At 32.9% G+C, this 13775-nt stretch overlaps 3 protein-coding genes across 7 annotated transcripts; 2 read left to right on the top strand and 1 right to left on the bottom strand.

The window, feature by feature from the left end:
• The first annotated feature begins 1438 nt into the window (after positions 1 to 1438).
• LOC108557649 (elongation factor Ts, mitochondrial) lies at positions 1439 to 3379 on the top strand. Of its 4 annotated transcripts, none has more exons than XM_017914251.1 (4): positions 1439 to 1460; positions 2314 to 2466; positions 2518 to 2763; positions 2821 to 3379. In XM_017914251.1, the coding sequence occupies exons 1-4, from the start codon at positions 1458 to 1460 to the stop codon at positions 3331 to 3333; spliced, it is 915 nt and encodes a 304-aa protein (XP_017769740.1). In that variant the 5' UTR covers positions 1439 to 1457; the 3' UTR covers positions 3334 to 3379. The 4 variants fall into 4 exon arrangements, with proteins under 4 accessions (XP_017769740.1, XP_017769742.1, XP_017769741.1 ...); XM_017914253.1 differs by lacking the exon at positions 1439 to 1460 and adding an exon at positions 1690 to 1765; XM_017914252.1 differs by lacking the exon at positions 1439 to 1460 and adding an exon at positions 1983 to 2071.
• A 213-nt stretch (positions 3380 to 3592) lies between these two features.
• On the bottom strand, positions 3593 to 6288 carry LOC108557648 (putative ATP-dependent RNA helicase DHX33). Its single transcript, XM_017914250.1, has 6 exons — positions 5610 to 6288; positions 5308 to 5553; positions 5066 to 5250; positions 4740 to 5009; positions 3891 to 4686; positions 3593 to 3834 (listed from the first exon to the last, which is right to left on the bottom strand). Exons 1-6 carry the CDS (start codon positions 6030 to 6032, stop codon positions 3640 to 3642), a joined length of 2115 nt encoding a protein of 704 aa, XP_017769739.1. The 5' UTR covers positions 6033 to 6288; the 3' UTR covers positions 3593 to 3639.
• Positions 6289 to 6509: 221 nt separating this feature from the next.
• On the top strand, positions 6510 to 12286 carry LOC108557646 (rho-associated protein kinase 1). 2 transcript variants are annotated; one of them, XM_017914247.1, is made up of 10 exons: positions 6510 to 6680; positions 7443 to 7672; positions 7732 to 8526; positions 8597 to 9712; positions 9794 to 9817; positions 9885 to 10930; positions 10989 to 11311; positions 11371 to 11663; positions 11723 to 11945; positions 12076 to 12286. In XM_017914247.1, the coding sequence occupies exons 2-10, from the start codon at positions 7462 to 7464 to the stop codon at positions 12164 to 12166; spliced, it is 4122 nt and encodes a 1373-aa protein (XP_017769736.1). In that variant the 5' UTR covers positions 6510 to 6680; positions 7443 to 7461; the 3' UTR covers positions 12167 to 12286. The 2 variants fall into 2 exon arrangements, with proteins under 2 accessions (XP_017769736.1, XP_017769737.1); XM_017914248.1 differs by lacking the exon at positions 9794 to 9817.
• Positions 12287 to 13775: the final 1489 nt, after the last annotated feature.

Raw genomic sequence — 13775 nt, 5'->3', positions numbered from 1 at the left:
CCATTTATTAATTATATGAAATGAATTTCTTTCAAGTTTTTTATCCTTACATCGCCATTCACCAGTGGCATGTAATCATCGAAATCCTGGACTCGTAATTCTGGTCCTATTCTTTGTTCGTCCAAGAAATCTTTTAATTTTATCTTATACCCGATGATTAATTCCTCTGGTATTAACGGCTAAAACATTTTCTGTTTTTTTTAAGAAATTTTATTAATATACTTGACTGACAGTGAGATGATCCATTTCTTGAAATTCTTCCAGTTCATCGTCAAGAATGATTGGTTTAATTGTTGGCCCTGGTTCGATTCTAGGAAATATCATTACAGCTTCGCATATATCGTCAATCACTTTAGTGATTGCTTCTCGAAAGTGTTTGAAGGGTGGTTCGAACGCCAATATTGTGACTTTTTGGACGAGATTGATCTCGAATCCTCTATTTTTTAACTAAATGACAATTTTAATTGAATCTAGAATTTCTTGTTCATGTACTTACTCTAACGTCGGTAATATAATCCACATAATCGTAAAGAGATTTAAAGCAAAGTATTTGTAAGTGGTGCGTCATAATTATATTTATAGCTTTATAAAACCGTTTTGTCGCCTTCACTCTACTTAATGATGGAATTTTATTCCTCTTTGCGCCATTTAATAAAATTTCAGCTACAGACTGATAATATTCATCTATTAGAACTTGCTTTCCGTGCTTAATATGTTCGCTCACGGTCCAATTGTAGTCGATAAGTTCATACGCTTTATTTTTTTGTCTTAAGAGTTTAGTATCAACCAATCGAAAATCGCTTTAAAAAAATAATAATATAAGTAAATCGTTTTGAAAAGAAAAGTCCTTAATTACTTAAACTTGGAATGCCATAGATCGTTCAAAGCACAAATGCATGGATTAATGGAAATAATTATTTTCGATATTTTTGCCCTAGTTGCATCATAATTTGGTTTCCATTCCACGCTGTGACTTGCCGCTTCGATTTTCTCGGGGGATGCAAATTCATCAACATTCGCAATTTCTAAATTTGCATCTTTCAGAACAAAATCTACAATTGATTTCTTCATTGCCAAAATGTAATCATCGTTCATGTCTTTTATAGCCTGATCTAGCGGTTCCTTCCACATCTTAAGTTTCTTATGAAGCAACCTCAGAATCTGCTCAAACGAACACAAATGATAAAATGAAAATGAAAATAAACATAAATATTAAGATTTATTACTCTTTGCAGAATGCAATCTTCCAATGGAGCTACGTATGTATCGTCAACTCCGTGACGAATGTAATAATAGTATCGCAATGTCTCGTTTTCCGTTCTGGTTATGCAATGTTTATTTTCCGAGAGCACATCTTTGCCAGTGATCAATTTCACTAAACGATTGCGAAACTCTTCCCTCTGTTTCCGTAATTCGGTGTAGGAATACATTTTCTTAGCTTGTTCCTCAGCTGAAAGATGGTATTTATATGAATAATTTGTAAACCGACGACCGAAAACAAAGTACCTTTACGCTTTTGCTCCGCCAACTTCTTCTTGTATGTTGGGTGAGCTGATGCATAAATTGGTTTAATGATTTCCGGTGGTAAAGAGAATAGAGGTCTTCCAGCCACATTGAAGTCTTCTGGTAATGGATATCGTTTTTTCCGTGGCGGAATATATCCCTTTGCTTCAAGCTGTACTCTTTTCTCAGCAATCTTCTTAAAAAGTCGTTCTTTTTCAACATCTCTTGAAGACATCGTACAAACTTTTATTGGAAACAAACTGTTAAGTAATTAATTAGTTTCATGTGTAAATCGTTTCTTTTATCTTTTAAATATTTCAAACAAAGACTCAATCTTTGAAAAGTAATGTAAATGTTAAAATCTAAATAATAAATTAAAGCACAAATCATATTTAGAAGATAATAAATTAACAAAATTGTATATATTTGATTATTAAATGTTGCAAAAATTTGAATTTGAAAACCATTAACTTTCGCCTGACGTCACGTAGATATATGCACTACATAATCGTGTTAACTAATTTTGAGGTTATCTACATTTAAACCCGAAATTCTAAGCAATTTAAAGGTAATTTTATATAACAAACCTCAATAAATGTCCATGAAATAGTTTATAAAACAGCACTTGTAAAGAGAACTCTACTTGATGTGTACAAATTCAATCAATACCTCACTCAAACATCAAATTCACCCCCCATTTCATATATTTATTTATTTTCCATGGTAACAGAAGTTTTCCATCACCATTTGTACAGTAACATCAAATTTTCTATATGGTAATTGATAATAATTAATGTTATTCTTCTGCAGATGATTGGCAAATACTTTGTTCGGAAACTCCATACATCTTTCTCACTATTTAATGTGGAAAAATCCATGCTGGCTACCTTACGTAAGAAAACTGGCTACACATTCTCCAACTGCAAAAAAGCACTGGAATTACACAACAATGACTTGACTAAAGTGAGTTAATAAATGAATAGCATACAGTGAAATGAATTTACATTGTTTCAGGCTGAAGAATGGTTGAAGCAGCAAGCTCAAAGCTTAGGCTGGTCCAAAGCAACAAAATTACAAGGCAGACAAGCCACTCAAGGATTAGTAGGAGTTTTGATTAAGAACAACACAGCAGCATTAGTAGAAGTAAACTGTGAAACCGATTTTGTTGCACGTAATGAGCATTTCCAAAATATGGTACACAATGTTGCTAATACTTGTATTCAGCATGCACCCAAACCTCAGGGGGATAGAATTGTTAAAGTAATTATTCTTGTATAGCAAATACAGTTCATTTAATGTATTTTCCATATATTACAGGTATGTTTTGACACTGAACAGCTGAAGGACTTAAAAACCAATGATGGTAAATCATTGTCAGACCACTTGGCTTTAATGATTGGAACTGTTGGAGAAAACGCTGTTTTGAAAAGAGCAATGTGTTTTAAAGTAGATGACAATGTGCATTTATCCTCATATGCACATCCAGCTGGAAATAATGGAACTGAAACACTGATGGGCAGATTTGGAGGGGTAATTGCATTGAAACAAAATATTGATAAGGAAGTCAATTTGGACGAGTTAGGAAAAAAATTGTGTCAGCACGTTGTTGGACTAGACCCCAAAAAAGTTGGATGTTCATCTGATATACCAGAAAAGAATGTTGAAGATGAGACGTGTTTAATTTATCAAGAATATTTACACGACGAAAATTTCAGTGTGAAGGAAATCTTAGAAGAGAATGGTGTGGAAGTTGTTGACTTTAAAAGATTTGGATGTGGAGAAACTGGCACCATGGAACAGCCATTAGAAAATGTCGAAACTTGTCAATAAATTTGTTAGATCAGAAACACTGTAGATACAAAAAAATTAATAAATTGTAAGTCAAATATAATTGGTAGCGTTTCCATGTATAATTTATATTTGTTAATAATTTTATAGATATATAAAAATAATTACATTGATTACAATTATTAGTTTACAAAATTGAAGAAAATATCGTTTGGAAATAATAATTTATGGCCATTATATAAAATAGTATATTTAATAATATTTAACATTGATAACGAATTAATTATTTAACATTAATTATTAACAATACTTACAAGATGATGAGTATAATTGTTTTATAAAAACAAATTAATCTTTAGACCTGATATTATGTGATCTAATATAATTAGGAACTATCTCATCCAACCATTCCCTTTCTATCGTAGATATACCTCGTAAATAGCATTTAGTAGTTTGCACAACTTCTGTGAATAGCAGCAAAGGAGGCAATTGGCCATGCAATACTGAACTGGGATGAATAGTAACTACTTGCCGTTTATCCAACTAGAAAAATGAAAAAATTATAATTTTTCCAAGCAATATGTACGTATAATACTCACTGTAATATATTGTTTATCTTTGTGAATTTCTGCTATATTAGTGAACAACCCTGTTAGTAAACATTTCCTAACTTGATCCATATTGCTGCCGCAACTAGATACAGGTATCTCGCATCTTCTGCACACGTCGGCCAATTGTGTACGTACTTCACGTGCGTAAAGGATGTTTCTCATGTGAATATAATTATCCCGGCACCAGCTCCTTTTATTATTTTGACTAATATTATTAAATTCTCTGTATATATTTAAGAGTGTTATATGATCTCCAAGAGCAGAACAATATTTCTGTCTCGAAGTTTGAGCTTGTTCCCTTTTCGACGGTGGATTCAAAAATATCGACTCGCCACTCATCAGAGCGACAATAGTCAAAGCCTCTTCTAAACAGCCATAATTTTGAGCAGATAGTAACACTTTACTGAATCTCGGATCCAAAGGAAATTGCGCCATATTTTTACCCAGAGGTGTTAAATCAGACTTATCAATGTCGTTGATAGCTTCGAGCCTCTTTAGTTGTTCAAACGCTGCACGGACGGCATCTTTTGGGGGTTTATCCATGAAGTCAAAACGCATAGCATGAATTCCAAGCGCCAGCAATTGAATCGCTACAGTTGCTAAGTTTGCTCGCTGAATTTCAGGTGTTGTTGTTTTCTGCATCATTTCAAATTGAGCCTTCGTGTAAATGCGATAGCACGAGCCTTCCGCTTCGCGTCCTGCTCTTCCTGTTCTCTGCCAAGCTTGCTCCTGCGACGTCCTTTGAATTTTCAATAAATCCAAACCAGTAGAAGGATGGAACGTCCTAAAATAAAACAAATTATATATTTATTTTAAACAATTTAACGATAAAACTACCTGGCTTTAACCATTCCACTGTCAATTACATATTTAATTCCACTTATTGTTACACTAGTTTCAGCGACATTTGTACTTATTATTAATTTTCTCGTGTTAGGACCAGCTGGTTGAAACACAGTCATTTGCTGAGTGCTTGGTTGAGATGCATACAAAGTGCACACCTTTATTGGAGGACCTTCGACGTCAGGATCCTTAGCCAGAATTTTTATTTGATGCGCGACAGCTTCAATTTCCTCTTGGCCAGTTAAAAACATAAGAACGTCATGACTGGAATAATAAGAATGTTATAAAAATGATACAAATTTGAATAGTGAAAAACGCACTTGGCCGGAGCCTCCCTATGGATTTTGAAGAACGTTGCAATACAAGCTGTCTGGTAATCTTCATGAGTGGTCTTTGTGTAAAATACATTTACAGGATATGTTCTGCCTTCCAAATAAACTGCTTGGCAATTATTAAAATATTTTGAGAAATGGTCAACATCCATGGTTGCAGACATCAATAACACCTAATAAGAAAGAGAAAATATAATATTTTTCAAGAGTAACACTTCCATTATTATTACCTTGAGAGGAGTCAATTTCTTTTCTTTTCTATTTTTTTGAGCATCTTTCACAATGCCAAATAATACATCAGTATGTATGGTCCTTTCATGTGCTTCATCCAAGATTAATACAGTATAATCCATCAGCAATTTATCTGCAATTGCTTCCCTGAGCAACATTCCATCAGTCAAGTATTTAATTTTAGTGCGTTTCGAAGTGACATCTTCAAATCTTACTGTATACCCAACAATCTCACCAACACCTAACTACAAATAACAAATAGATTAATGAAAAAAATAATGATTGATTTAAATGTACATACTGTGTTTCCCATTTCTTGAGCAACTCTTATAGCAACACTAACAGCTGCAACACGTCTAGGCTGGGTAATTCCAATTCGTCCATTATTTTGTAAACGAGCAGAATGGATAAATTGTGGAATCTGAGTTGTTTTTCCACTACCTGTTTCTCCGAGAATAATTAAGGTATCATGTTTTTGAATCAAATTCAACAGTTGTGCTCTCTTTTGGAAAACAGGCAACTTCTTCTTCTGTTCCTGGATATCAATTTTACTCTTTCCATTGGTAACAGATAGAGAATTTGTTTCAAATTTGGTATTATTGAACTTAATTTTCTTTGGAGAAGAAGGTCCATTTTTGGAATTAAATATAATTGGTTTTGGCTTTGGACTTAGATGAAACTTCTTCACACTCTTAGATCCAAGCAAGTCATATTTTGAATCCATGCTTCAATGTTGCAGGTTATGTTATGACTATCACACGTGTATTGAATATTGCACTGAACAAAAATATTATTTTCCACTTACTAGTAACTACAAACTCATTTTACGTTCTCTAATTGTTTAATAACAATTATTACTTTAATTGACAACTAGTGGTAACTTGGTATAATGTCTCCAACTGTATTACCAGTTTTGGAGGGTAAATAGTAAATACAAATTTCTCTTTCCCTCCCACTGATCCATTTGAACATAACAAACAAAATTAATTTTTTCCGTTATTAAATAACATAAATGAATAATGCAAGTAACGCATAAAGATTTATATTTTTTTGTAAAATATATAATGAAAACAGCAACAAATAATAATTATTACTTTAAGTAGGTTTAAAATTTGTACAGCTCCATCTGGTTTTTAAAATATTATAGAGATCTGTAATTTTGAGTTTAAGTTAAGCAAGTGCACACAATTGACTCAAAAGTAAAATGGCCGTTCGTAGTGCCATAAGTAAATAATATAAGGAAGAAAATTTATTTAGTGTTGAGTTTATTATCGAGTAGAGAATAATGTATTGTGCGTTTCGGATGTGACTGTGACAACGGGAACTGGCGTGTCGTGAAACACTAACTGCTTCAGGAAACAGGAATGCCGAGGTTAGTTTTCCTTTTTGTATCTAGCCAAGAATTTAGTGTTAATCAAAGTTTTGTATACATACAAGTTCATGGTATGATATCATAGCATTGCTGATAATATACACAATACATAGCACTTACAAACAACTAATTAAGTGTATTCTTCATTGTCTGACTTATTTAATATATAATGTATGCATTTCGAAATGTCTGGGGAAAGTTTCTGACTGTGAAACTGACTAGAATTTATTATTATTTATTACTGACTGATTATTCATCCTTATTTTTTTTTACATAAAAGTGTGATGTTTAATTTTAACTTTGGTTCGCATAAAGTGTGCAATATAATCCAATTTTAAAATGGTATGTACATCTATAATTGTATTTTTCATAAGATTGAAATTTTTAATAGGATTATCTCAGCAATCCTTATATAATTGTATTATCATTTGAGTTCACTTTCTGTTGTAAGCACATTTGTATTGTAAATGCAGATATCACATATAATGTTTTGCCTGAATCTAATTGTAATCTACTTTTAAATTTAATTTTATAAGATTAATATATTTTTATTTACTATTTTAATAGATAAATAGTAATGTTATCTAATACTAAAACTATCAATGGGATTCTGTTATTAATGTGTTAACTCGTAAAATATAAAACTAGCTTATGATTAATTTGAATAGTTAATAATCTGAAATCTCATAACAAGTAGAAAAAAAACTGCATTTTTGACAAAAAATCAATGTTCTATTATATGTAAATATATTTATGTTTTAGTTCATTTTCGTGAGATTCGATGCACAATAATCATAATTCCGTTCGGAAGATGGAGAAGGTGATTGATGAGGATAGGGAGAGGCGTCTCCGGGCGTTAGAGGACCGCATACAGGATCCAAGAAGTATAGGAAACATCGATTCGCTTTTAGATACGGTGCAAGCCCTATGCACCGACTGCGATCATCCGTCCGTAAAGAAATTAAAGAACGTAGAAGTTTACACAAATCGATGTAATTAATCAAATCACTACCAAAAATGAACAATGATTAATTGCTTTTCTTATTTGCAGATGATTCGTTTGCATCTGATATTATAAAGTTGCGTATGAAAACGGATGATTATGAACATATTAAGGTGATTGGAAGAGGTGCATTCGGTAAAGTACAACTGGTGAGGCACAAGTTTACGCGGCAGGTCTACGCGATGAAAAGATTGAGCAAAGCGGATTTGATCAAACGGTCGGATTCTGCATTCTTCTGGGAAGAAAGACATATTATGGCACACGCCAGTTCAGAATGGATCGTGCGCTTGCATTTTGCCTTCCAGGATGCTAAAAACTTGTACATGGTCATGGATTATATGCCCGGTGGCGATATTGTTAATTTGATGTCGAATTACGAAATTCCAGAGAAGTGGGCGAAATTTTATACAATGGAAGTTGTTCTTGCTCTGGACGTTATACATACCATGGGGTTTGTGCATAGGGATGTTAAGCCTGATAACATGTTGTTAGATAAGTATGGGCATTTGAAATTAGCGGATTTTGGTACTTGTATGAGGATGGATGAAGATGGTTTGGTCAGATCTAATAACGTAGTCGGTACGCCGGATTACATTTCACCAGAAGTTCTTCAAAGCCACGGCAAAGGTATTTACGGAAGGGAATGCGATTGGTGGTCCGTCGGTATATTTGTATACGAAATGTTGGTTGGAGAAACGCCCTTTTATGCGGATAGCTTATTGGGGACGTACAACAAAATTATGTACCATGAAAATAATTTGACTTTCCCTCCTGAGATAGAAATTACTAAAGAAGCAAAATCTTTAATACAAGGATTACTGTGCGATAGAACTAAACGTTTAGGTAAGATAATTATATTTACATTATTTTCTAGCATCATTTGATTAATTAATGTATTTGCTTTCATTAACAGGAAGAAATAAAGTGGATGAAATAAAAAATCATCCATTCTTTATAAATGACCAATGGACATTTGACAATCTCCGTGAGTCCGTCCCACCAGTTGTACCAGAATTGTCTGGTGACGATGACACTAGTAACTTTGATGATTATGAAAAAGACGAAAGCCCTGAAGAAATTTTTCCTACGCCTAGCAATTTTGTTGGCAATCATTTACCTTTTATTGGTTTTACTTATAATTCTGACTATCAATTGCTCACAAACACTGACCACGTGGACAGCAATCATGTAGTTGATTCTAGTGCTCAAGTAAGCAAATTGGAAAATCTCTTGGAACAAGAGAAGAGCAACACCGCGGCCTTAGAAACTAAACAACGAATTTTAATCACTCAATTAGATACATTAGCTCAACGGGAAAATGAAATGCGAGATGAGGTCTCGCACTGCGAAAAACAATTGACGATAGCGAAACACGCCCACAAAGAAGTCCAGAGAAAACTGGAGATTGAGATAGAAGTTCGCAAGAAAAATGAACAAATGCTAGTCGAACTGAAGGAACAGCTAGAGGAAGAGATGAATAAAAGAACGCGAGAAATGAACAACAATCAACAACACAATGACAAGATTAATTTGATGGAGAAACAAATCGCAGAGTTGCAAGACAAAGTCAAAGTTGAAAGTGAAAATTGTCAGCGATTACGGAAACAGGCAGCCGAATTGACGATGGCTAAGAATACTTCAGATCAAATGGCCGGAGAATATCAAACTGTACTTCACAATTTGCAAATGCAGAAAGCTAACTTGCAAAGTGAAATTGCTTCCATGCAAGGACAACTAACGCAGGAAAGAAGTTCCAGATCGCAGGCTTCCGATCAGCAACTTGTACTCGAAAATCGCGTTCAGTCCTTGTTGGGTGAAGTGGAAAGAAGCCGCCAAAAAGAAGGAAAACTATCCCTGGACAATATGCAAGTAACCGAACGTGTTTCAACGCTGGAGAAGGAATGTGCAAGTTTAAGTTTAGAATTGAAAGCAGCTCAAAATCGGTATGACCAAGAAGTTAAAGCTCACGAGGAAACAACAAAAAGTAGAATTATGAATAAGGAAGAAGCGAATTTAGAAGTTGTGAAAGGTGAGTTGTCTTTCTTATATTTTGTATCTAAACTTTAGGAAATATAAATAATACTTTCATAAAAAAAATATATATGTTTAGTACTCGTGGAAAAAATTAATTTGGGTAATTATTTTTCAATTTTGTTTTCACCGATTTATATTTCCGTTATTAACTATTTGTATTTTTATAGCGTTACAAACAAAATTAAACGAGGAGAAGAATGCCAGACAAAAAGCAGATCTAAATTCTCAGGAGAAAGAACGACAAATATCTATGCTGTCCGTCGATTACAGACAAATCCAGCAGCGCTTGCAAAAATTAGAAGGCGAACATCGACAAGAGATCGAAAAGGTGAAAGCCTTACATAGCCAGATTGAACAAGAGCAACAGAAGAAATCCATTATTCAATCTGAATTGGGACAAACTTTATCGGAAATAGCGCGTCTGAAAGCGAAAGAATCTAAAATATTAATTGACATTACACAGCTGCAGGAATCAAAAAAGTCTATTGAAGAAGATCTCTTTAAAGTTAAACGTGATTGGTCTGTGGAACAATTGCAAATCAAAGAACTTCAAGATTCGTTGGAAACTGAACAATATTTTGCAACGTTGTATAAAACTCAAACGGTGGAATTGAAAGAAGAACTAGAAGAAAAGATGAAAATGAATAAAGAGTTTGAGGATGAAAGGATGTCATTGAAACACCAATGTCAAATTGCGATTGCTCGTGCCGATTCCGAAGCACTTGCCAGATCAATTGCTGAAGAGACCGTTGCAGATTTGGAAAAGGAGAAAACAATGAAAGAGTTGGAGTTAAAAGATATTTTGGCGAAGCACCGAAATGATCTGAATGCGAAGGAAATCTTGATTAATAATGTTAAAGATCGAGAATCGGACTTAAAAAAACAAAATGATCAATTTTTAAAAGATAAGGATGAATTGAATAGACAAATCAAACAATTGCAGGAGGAATTGAATAAAAATACGGCGAACAGCGAGGAGCTAGAAAAGATTAGAGCAAGATTGGATACAGAAAGTTTACTTAAGCAGCAAGCGGTTAACAAACTACATGAAATTATGAATAGAAAAGATAACACTAGTGGAAAAGGCAAGAGTAAAATTTCTAGTTCGGATTTGAGACGGAAGGAGAAGGATTTGAAGAAACTGCAACAGGAATTGACTTTGGAGAAAGAGAAATATAGCCAATTGCATCAAAAGAATATACAGGAGTTAAATGTAAGATCTCTGTTTTTTTCTAAATATTGATTTATTTATATCATTATTTTTGTTTTAGAATCAATTGGATGCTGAAGTTCTTTTGAACAACAGATATCTAATGGAAATGGCTAGTAAAGATTCAGAAATTGAGCAGTTACAGAAAAAGTTGTCTGTTTTGAATAGCGAGACTGCGTCTTTAAGTTCAGCTGACAATGAAGGAGATGATATTAATTTGGATTCGGCTAGATTGGAAGGCTGGCTCTCCATTCCTAATAAACAAAATATTAAGCGTCACGGTTGGAAAAAGCAATATGTCGTTGTGTCCAGCAAGAAAGTGATTTTCTATAACTCGGAAAATGATAAGCAAAATTCGGATCCCGTCATTGTTCTTGACTTAGGGTAAAAATTGAAATGAAATAATTATTAATTTGGATATAATTGGTGATTTCTGTTTTTAGCAAAGTGTTTCACGTTAGATCCGTTACGCAGGGCGACGTGATTCGTGCTGATTCAAAGGATATTCCTAGGATTTTCCAGTTATTATACGCTGGCGAAGGAGAATCGAGGAAAACGGATGAGCAAGGAAATACTTTGGATATAAGTTCGATTCGTGGCGACGATAAGCAAGTGCCATTAGTACATAAATGGCACGAGTTTTTGCAAATTTCATATCATATGCCGACTACTTGCGAGGTGTGCCCAAAGCCAATGTGGCACATGTTCAAACCACCTCCAGCTTTGGAATGCCGAAGTAAGATTAAACAAATTATATGTGATTCTTTTAAAATTGAATATTCAACTGCGTTACAGGATGTCGAGTGAAAGTGCATAAAGAACATTTAGAAAGGAAAGAAGACAATGTGCCGCCATGCAAGCTGCATAGTGATCCTACGTATGCCAAAGAATTGCTACTCTTAGCGCCATCGAACGACGAGCAAAAGAACTGGGTTAATAGACTTAGTAAGAAGATTCAGAAATGCGGCTATAAAGCTAACAATTCCAATGCCATAGATTCCGCCAAGGTCTCACCTAGGTAAGTTACATTGTAATTGACCATGTTCAGGGTATCCCAGAGCGTAAGCTTTTGTGTTGTGCTTTACAGTCTTTATTATCTTAATTGTATCTTAACATTTAATGTACTTTTGATGATTTTTATTACTTAGGGAGTCAACTAGATCATCACTTAAATCGTATCTGAATGTACAGCAAAGATCGGCCACATTGCCAGCTAATACGTCGATGAATGTCAAATGATTATTAATTAATGGAATCGTGATATATTATACAATATTAAACTAAACTGAATGAGAGCTGTGAATGCTGCGTTTAAAAGTAAAAATAATTTGAGTGAAATTTTATATATGCTCAATAAGCCCGCCTTAATTACTTAAACAATTAATATTGAAAATTAAGAATGCAATTTATTTTCTATATAATGTAAATAAATCCTCTCCTTTTTTTATTGAATCGCCGTTAAAACATTTTGTTTAATTTTTTTTATTTGTTGTCTCTCGCTTTAATATATTATATATATATAATGTTTTTATTAATTTTTGGCTTCTGAATTTAACTATTTAAGCGTAACTTAAATAACCATGGAGTAAAAAATGAAACATGAACTTCTATATATTTTGTAGATGTATTTATTATTTATTAGTTTTTTACTTTACATTCCGCGCAAGTACAGTTTTGCACTCTGTATATTATTTTTTTTTCTTGTTATAAATTCACTAATTATTTGTGTGTTATGTTGTTTAATTTCATGTTAATATAAATGGGAGTTGAAAATACAAATAGACATTACTGTAGTTCGATTTGTTAAGTAATTGATTGAAGATGAAAAAACTGTGCCTTAACGGTGGTAATTATATTTATTGTCGATTAAACTTGTTGATATTTTTTTAAAAACTTAGAAATGGTATTTTATAATAATTATCCTCTCTCTATGCTTTATACAAATTGTAAAACCAAAACGATCTGTTTTAGTGTACAATAAAATCTTTTATTTATACCACATTATATATATTTGTGTTTACCTTTTATTTATTTACCTTTCATTGTATCATACTAATCATAATACTAATGATGTTACAGCATTTTTTAAATTTAAACGTTGATTAATATTTTTTTATGTAGTTTTAGGTTGAAACTAAATCAGAAAATAATATAAAAAAGTAATTTCAGATAAATGAAGGAAATGGTTATAAATTTGCTACAAATATTAATAAAATAATTTCTGCAGAACTATTAATGGGAAAAACTGTAATTTCGACTTATTTCATATAATCTAAAGCTTAAAGTTTGGAAATTACTACATACCCATTCATGCTGTACTGTGTGTCATCAATTATCCTGCGACCCTCGCTTTGAGAATCACTGATCTATAGCAATGCTAAACAATCTTTTCTACTAGGAGTGCATATTTCAGAAATACGGGAGTTCGGTGGACACCATGTGGGGGTGACTTCACATTTTTATTAGTGTTTGTAGTTCAATGAATTAAAATTGCTATACCTTGGTGCCTGTAATCTTTTTAAAATTGCATTGCGGGCATCACGTTGTGCGACCCCTGATGTAAAGGTTTCTTTTGTATTTTAAATAAATATACAATATTAAAAAATATGTATTTATAGACAAATATGATATACATATGAAAATAATTCCTTCTCTTCTTGAACAGAAAGCAATACAACAAGATAAGTTGAATAACGTTCTAAATATAATAACTTAACAATTTAATTTTCCGAAGCTGTAAATTCATTATGATTACTACAAAATACAAATCAATTCTATGTATGGAATTTATAGTAATACAAAAAAATAATAAAAATTTATTTTAAACAGCCAAAATTTTAACGCAAAA

The sequence above is a fragment of the Nicrophorus vespilloides genome, unplaced genomic scaffold (genome assembly GCF_001412225.1).
Source record: "Nicrophorus vespilloides isolate i.1.1-1 unplaced genomic scaffold, Nicve_v1.0, whole genome shotgun sequence".
Lineage (NCBI taxonomy): Eukaryota > Metazoa > Arthropoda > Insecta > Coleoptera > Silphidae > Nicrophorus > Nicrophorus vespilloides.
This window is presented reverse-complemented; position numbering and strand designations above follow the sequence as displayed.

Excerpts from the sequence above, each read along its gene's own strand:
- LOC108557649 (XM_017914251.1), top strand. Across the intron at positions 2,467-2,517 it reads ACAACAATGACTTGACTAAA|GCTGAAGAATGGTTGAAGCA; the intron begins GTGAGTTAATAA and ends ACATTGTTTCAG. Across the intron at positions 2,764-2,820 it reads AGGGGGATAGAATTGTTAAA|GTATGTTTTGACACTGAACA; the intron begins GTAATTATTCTT and ends CATATATTACAG.
- LOC108557648 (XM_017914250.1), bottom strand. The coding sequence starts at position 6,032 with ATGGATTCAAAATATGACTTGCTTGGATCTAAGAGTGTGAAGAAGTTT. Across the intron at positions 5,251-5,307 it reads AGAAATTGACTCCTCTCAAG|GTGTTATTGATGTCTGCAAC; the intron begins GTAATAATAATG and ends CTTTCTTATTAG. Across the intron at positions 3,835-3,890 it reads AAGATAAACAATATATTACA|TTGGATAAACGGCAAGTAGT; the intron begins GTGAGTATTATA and ends TCATTTTTCTAG.
- LOC108557646 (XM_017914247.1), top strand. The coding sequence starts at position 7,462 with ATGCACAATAATCATAATTCCGTTCGGAAGATGGAGAAGGTGATTGAT. Across the intron at positions 8,527-8,596 it reads CGATAGAACTAAACGTTTAG|GAAGAAATAAAGTGGATGAA; the intron begins GTAAGATAATTA and ends TTTCATTAACAG. Across the intron at positions 11,664-11,722 it reads TCCAGCTTTGGAATGCCGAA|GATGTCGAGTGAAAGTGCAT; the intron begins GTAAGATTAAAC and ends ACTGCGTTACAG.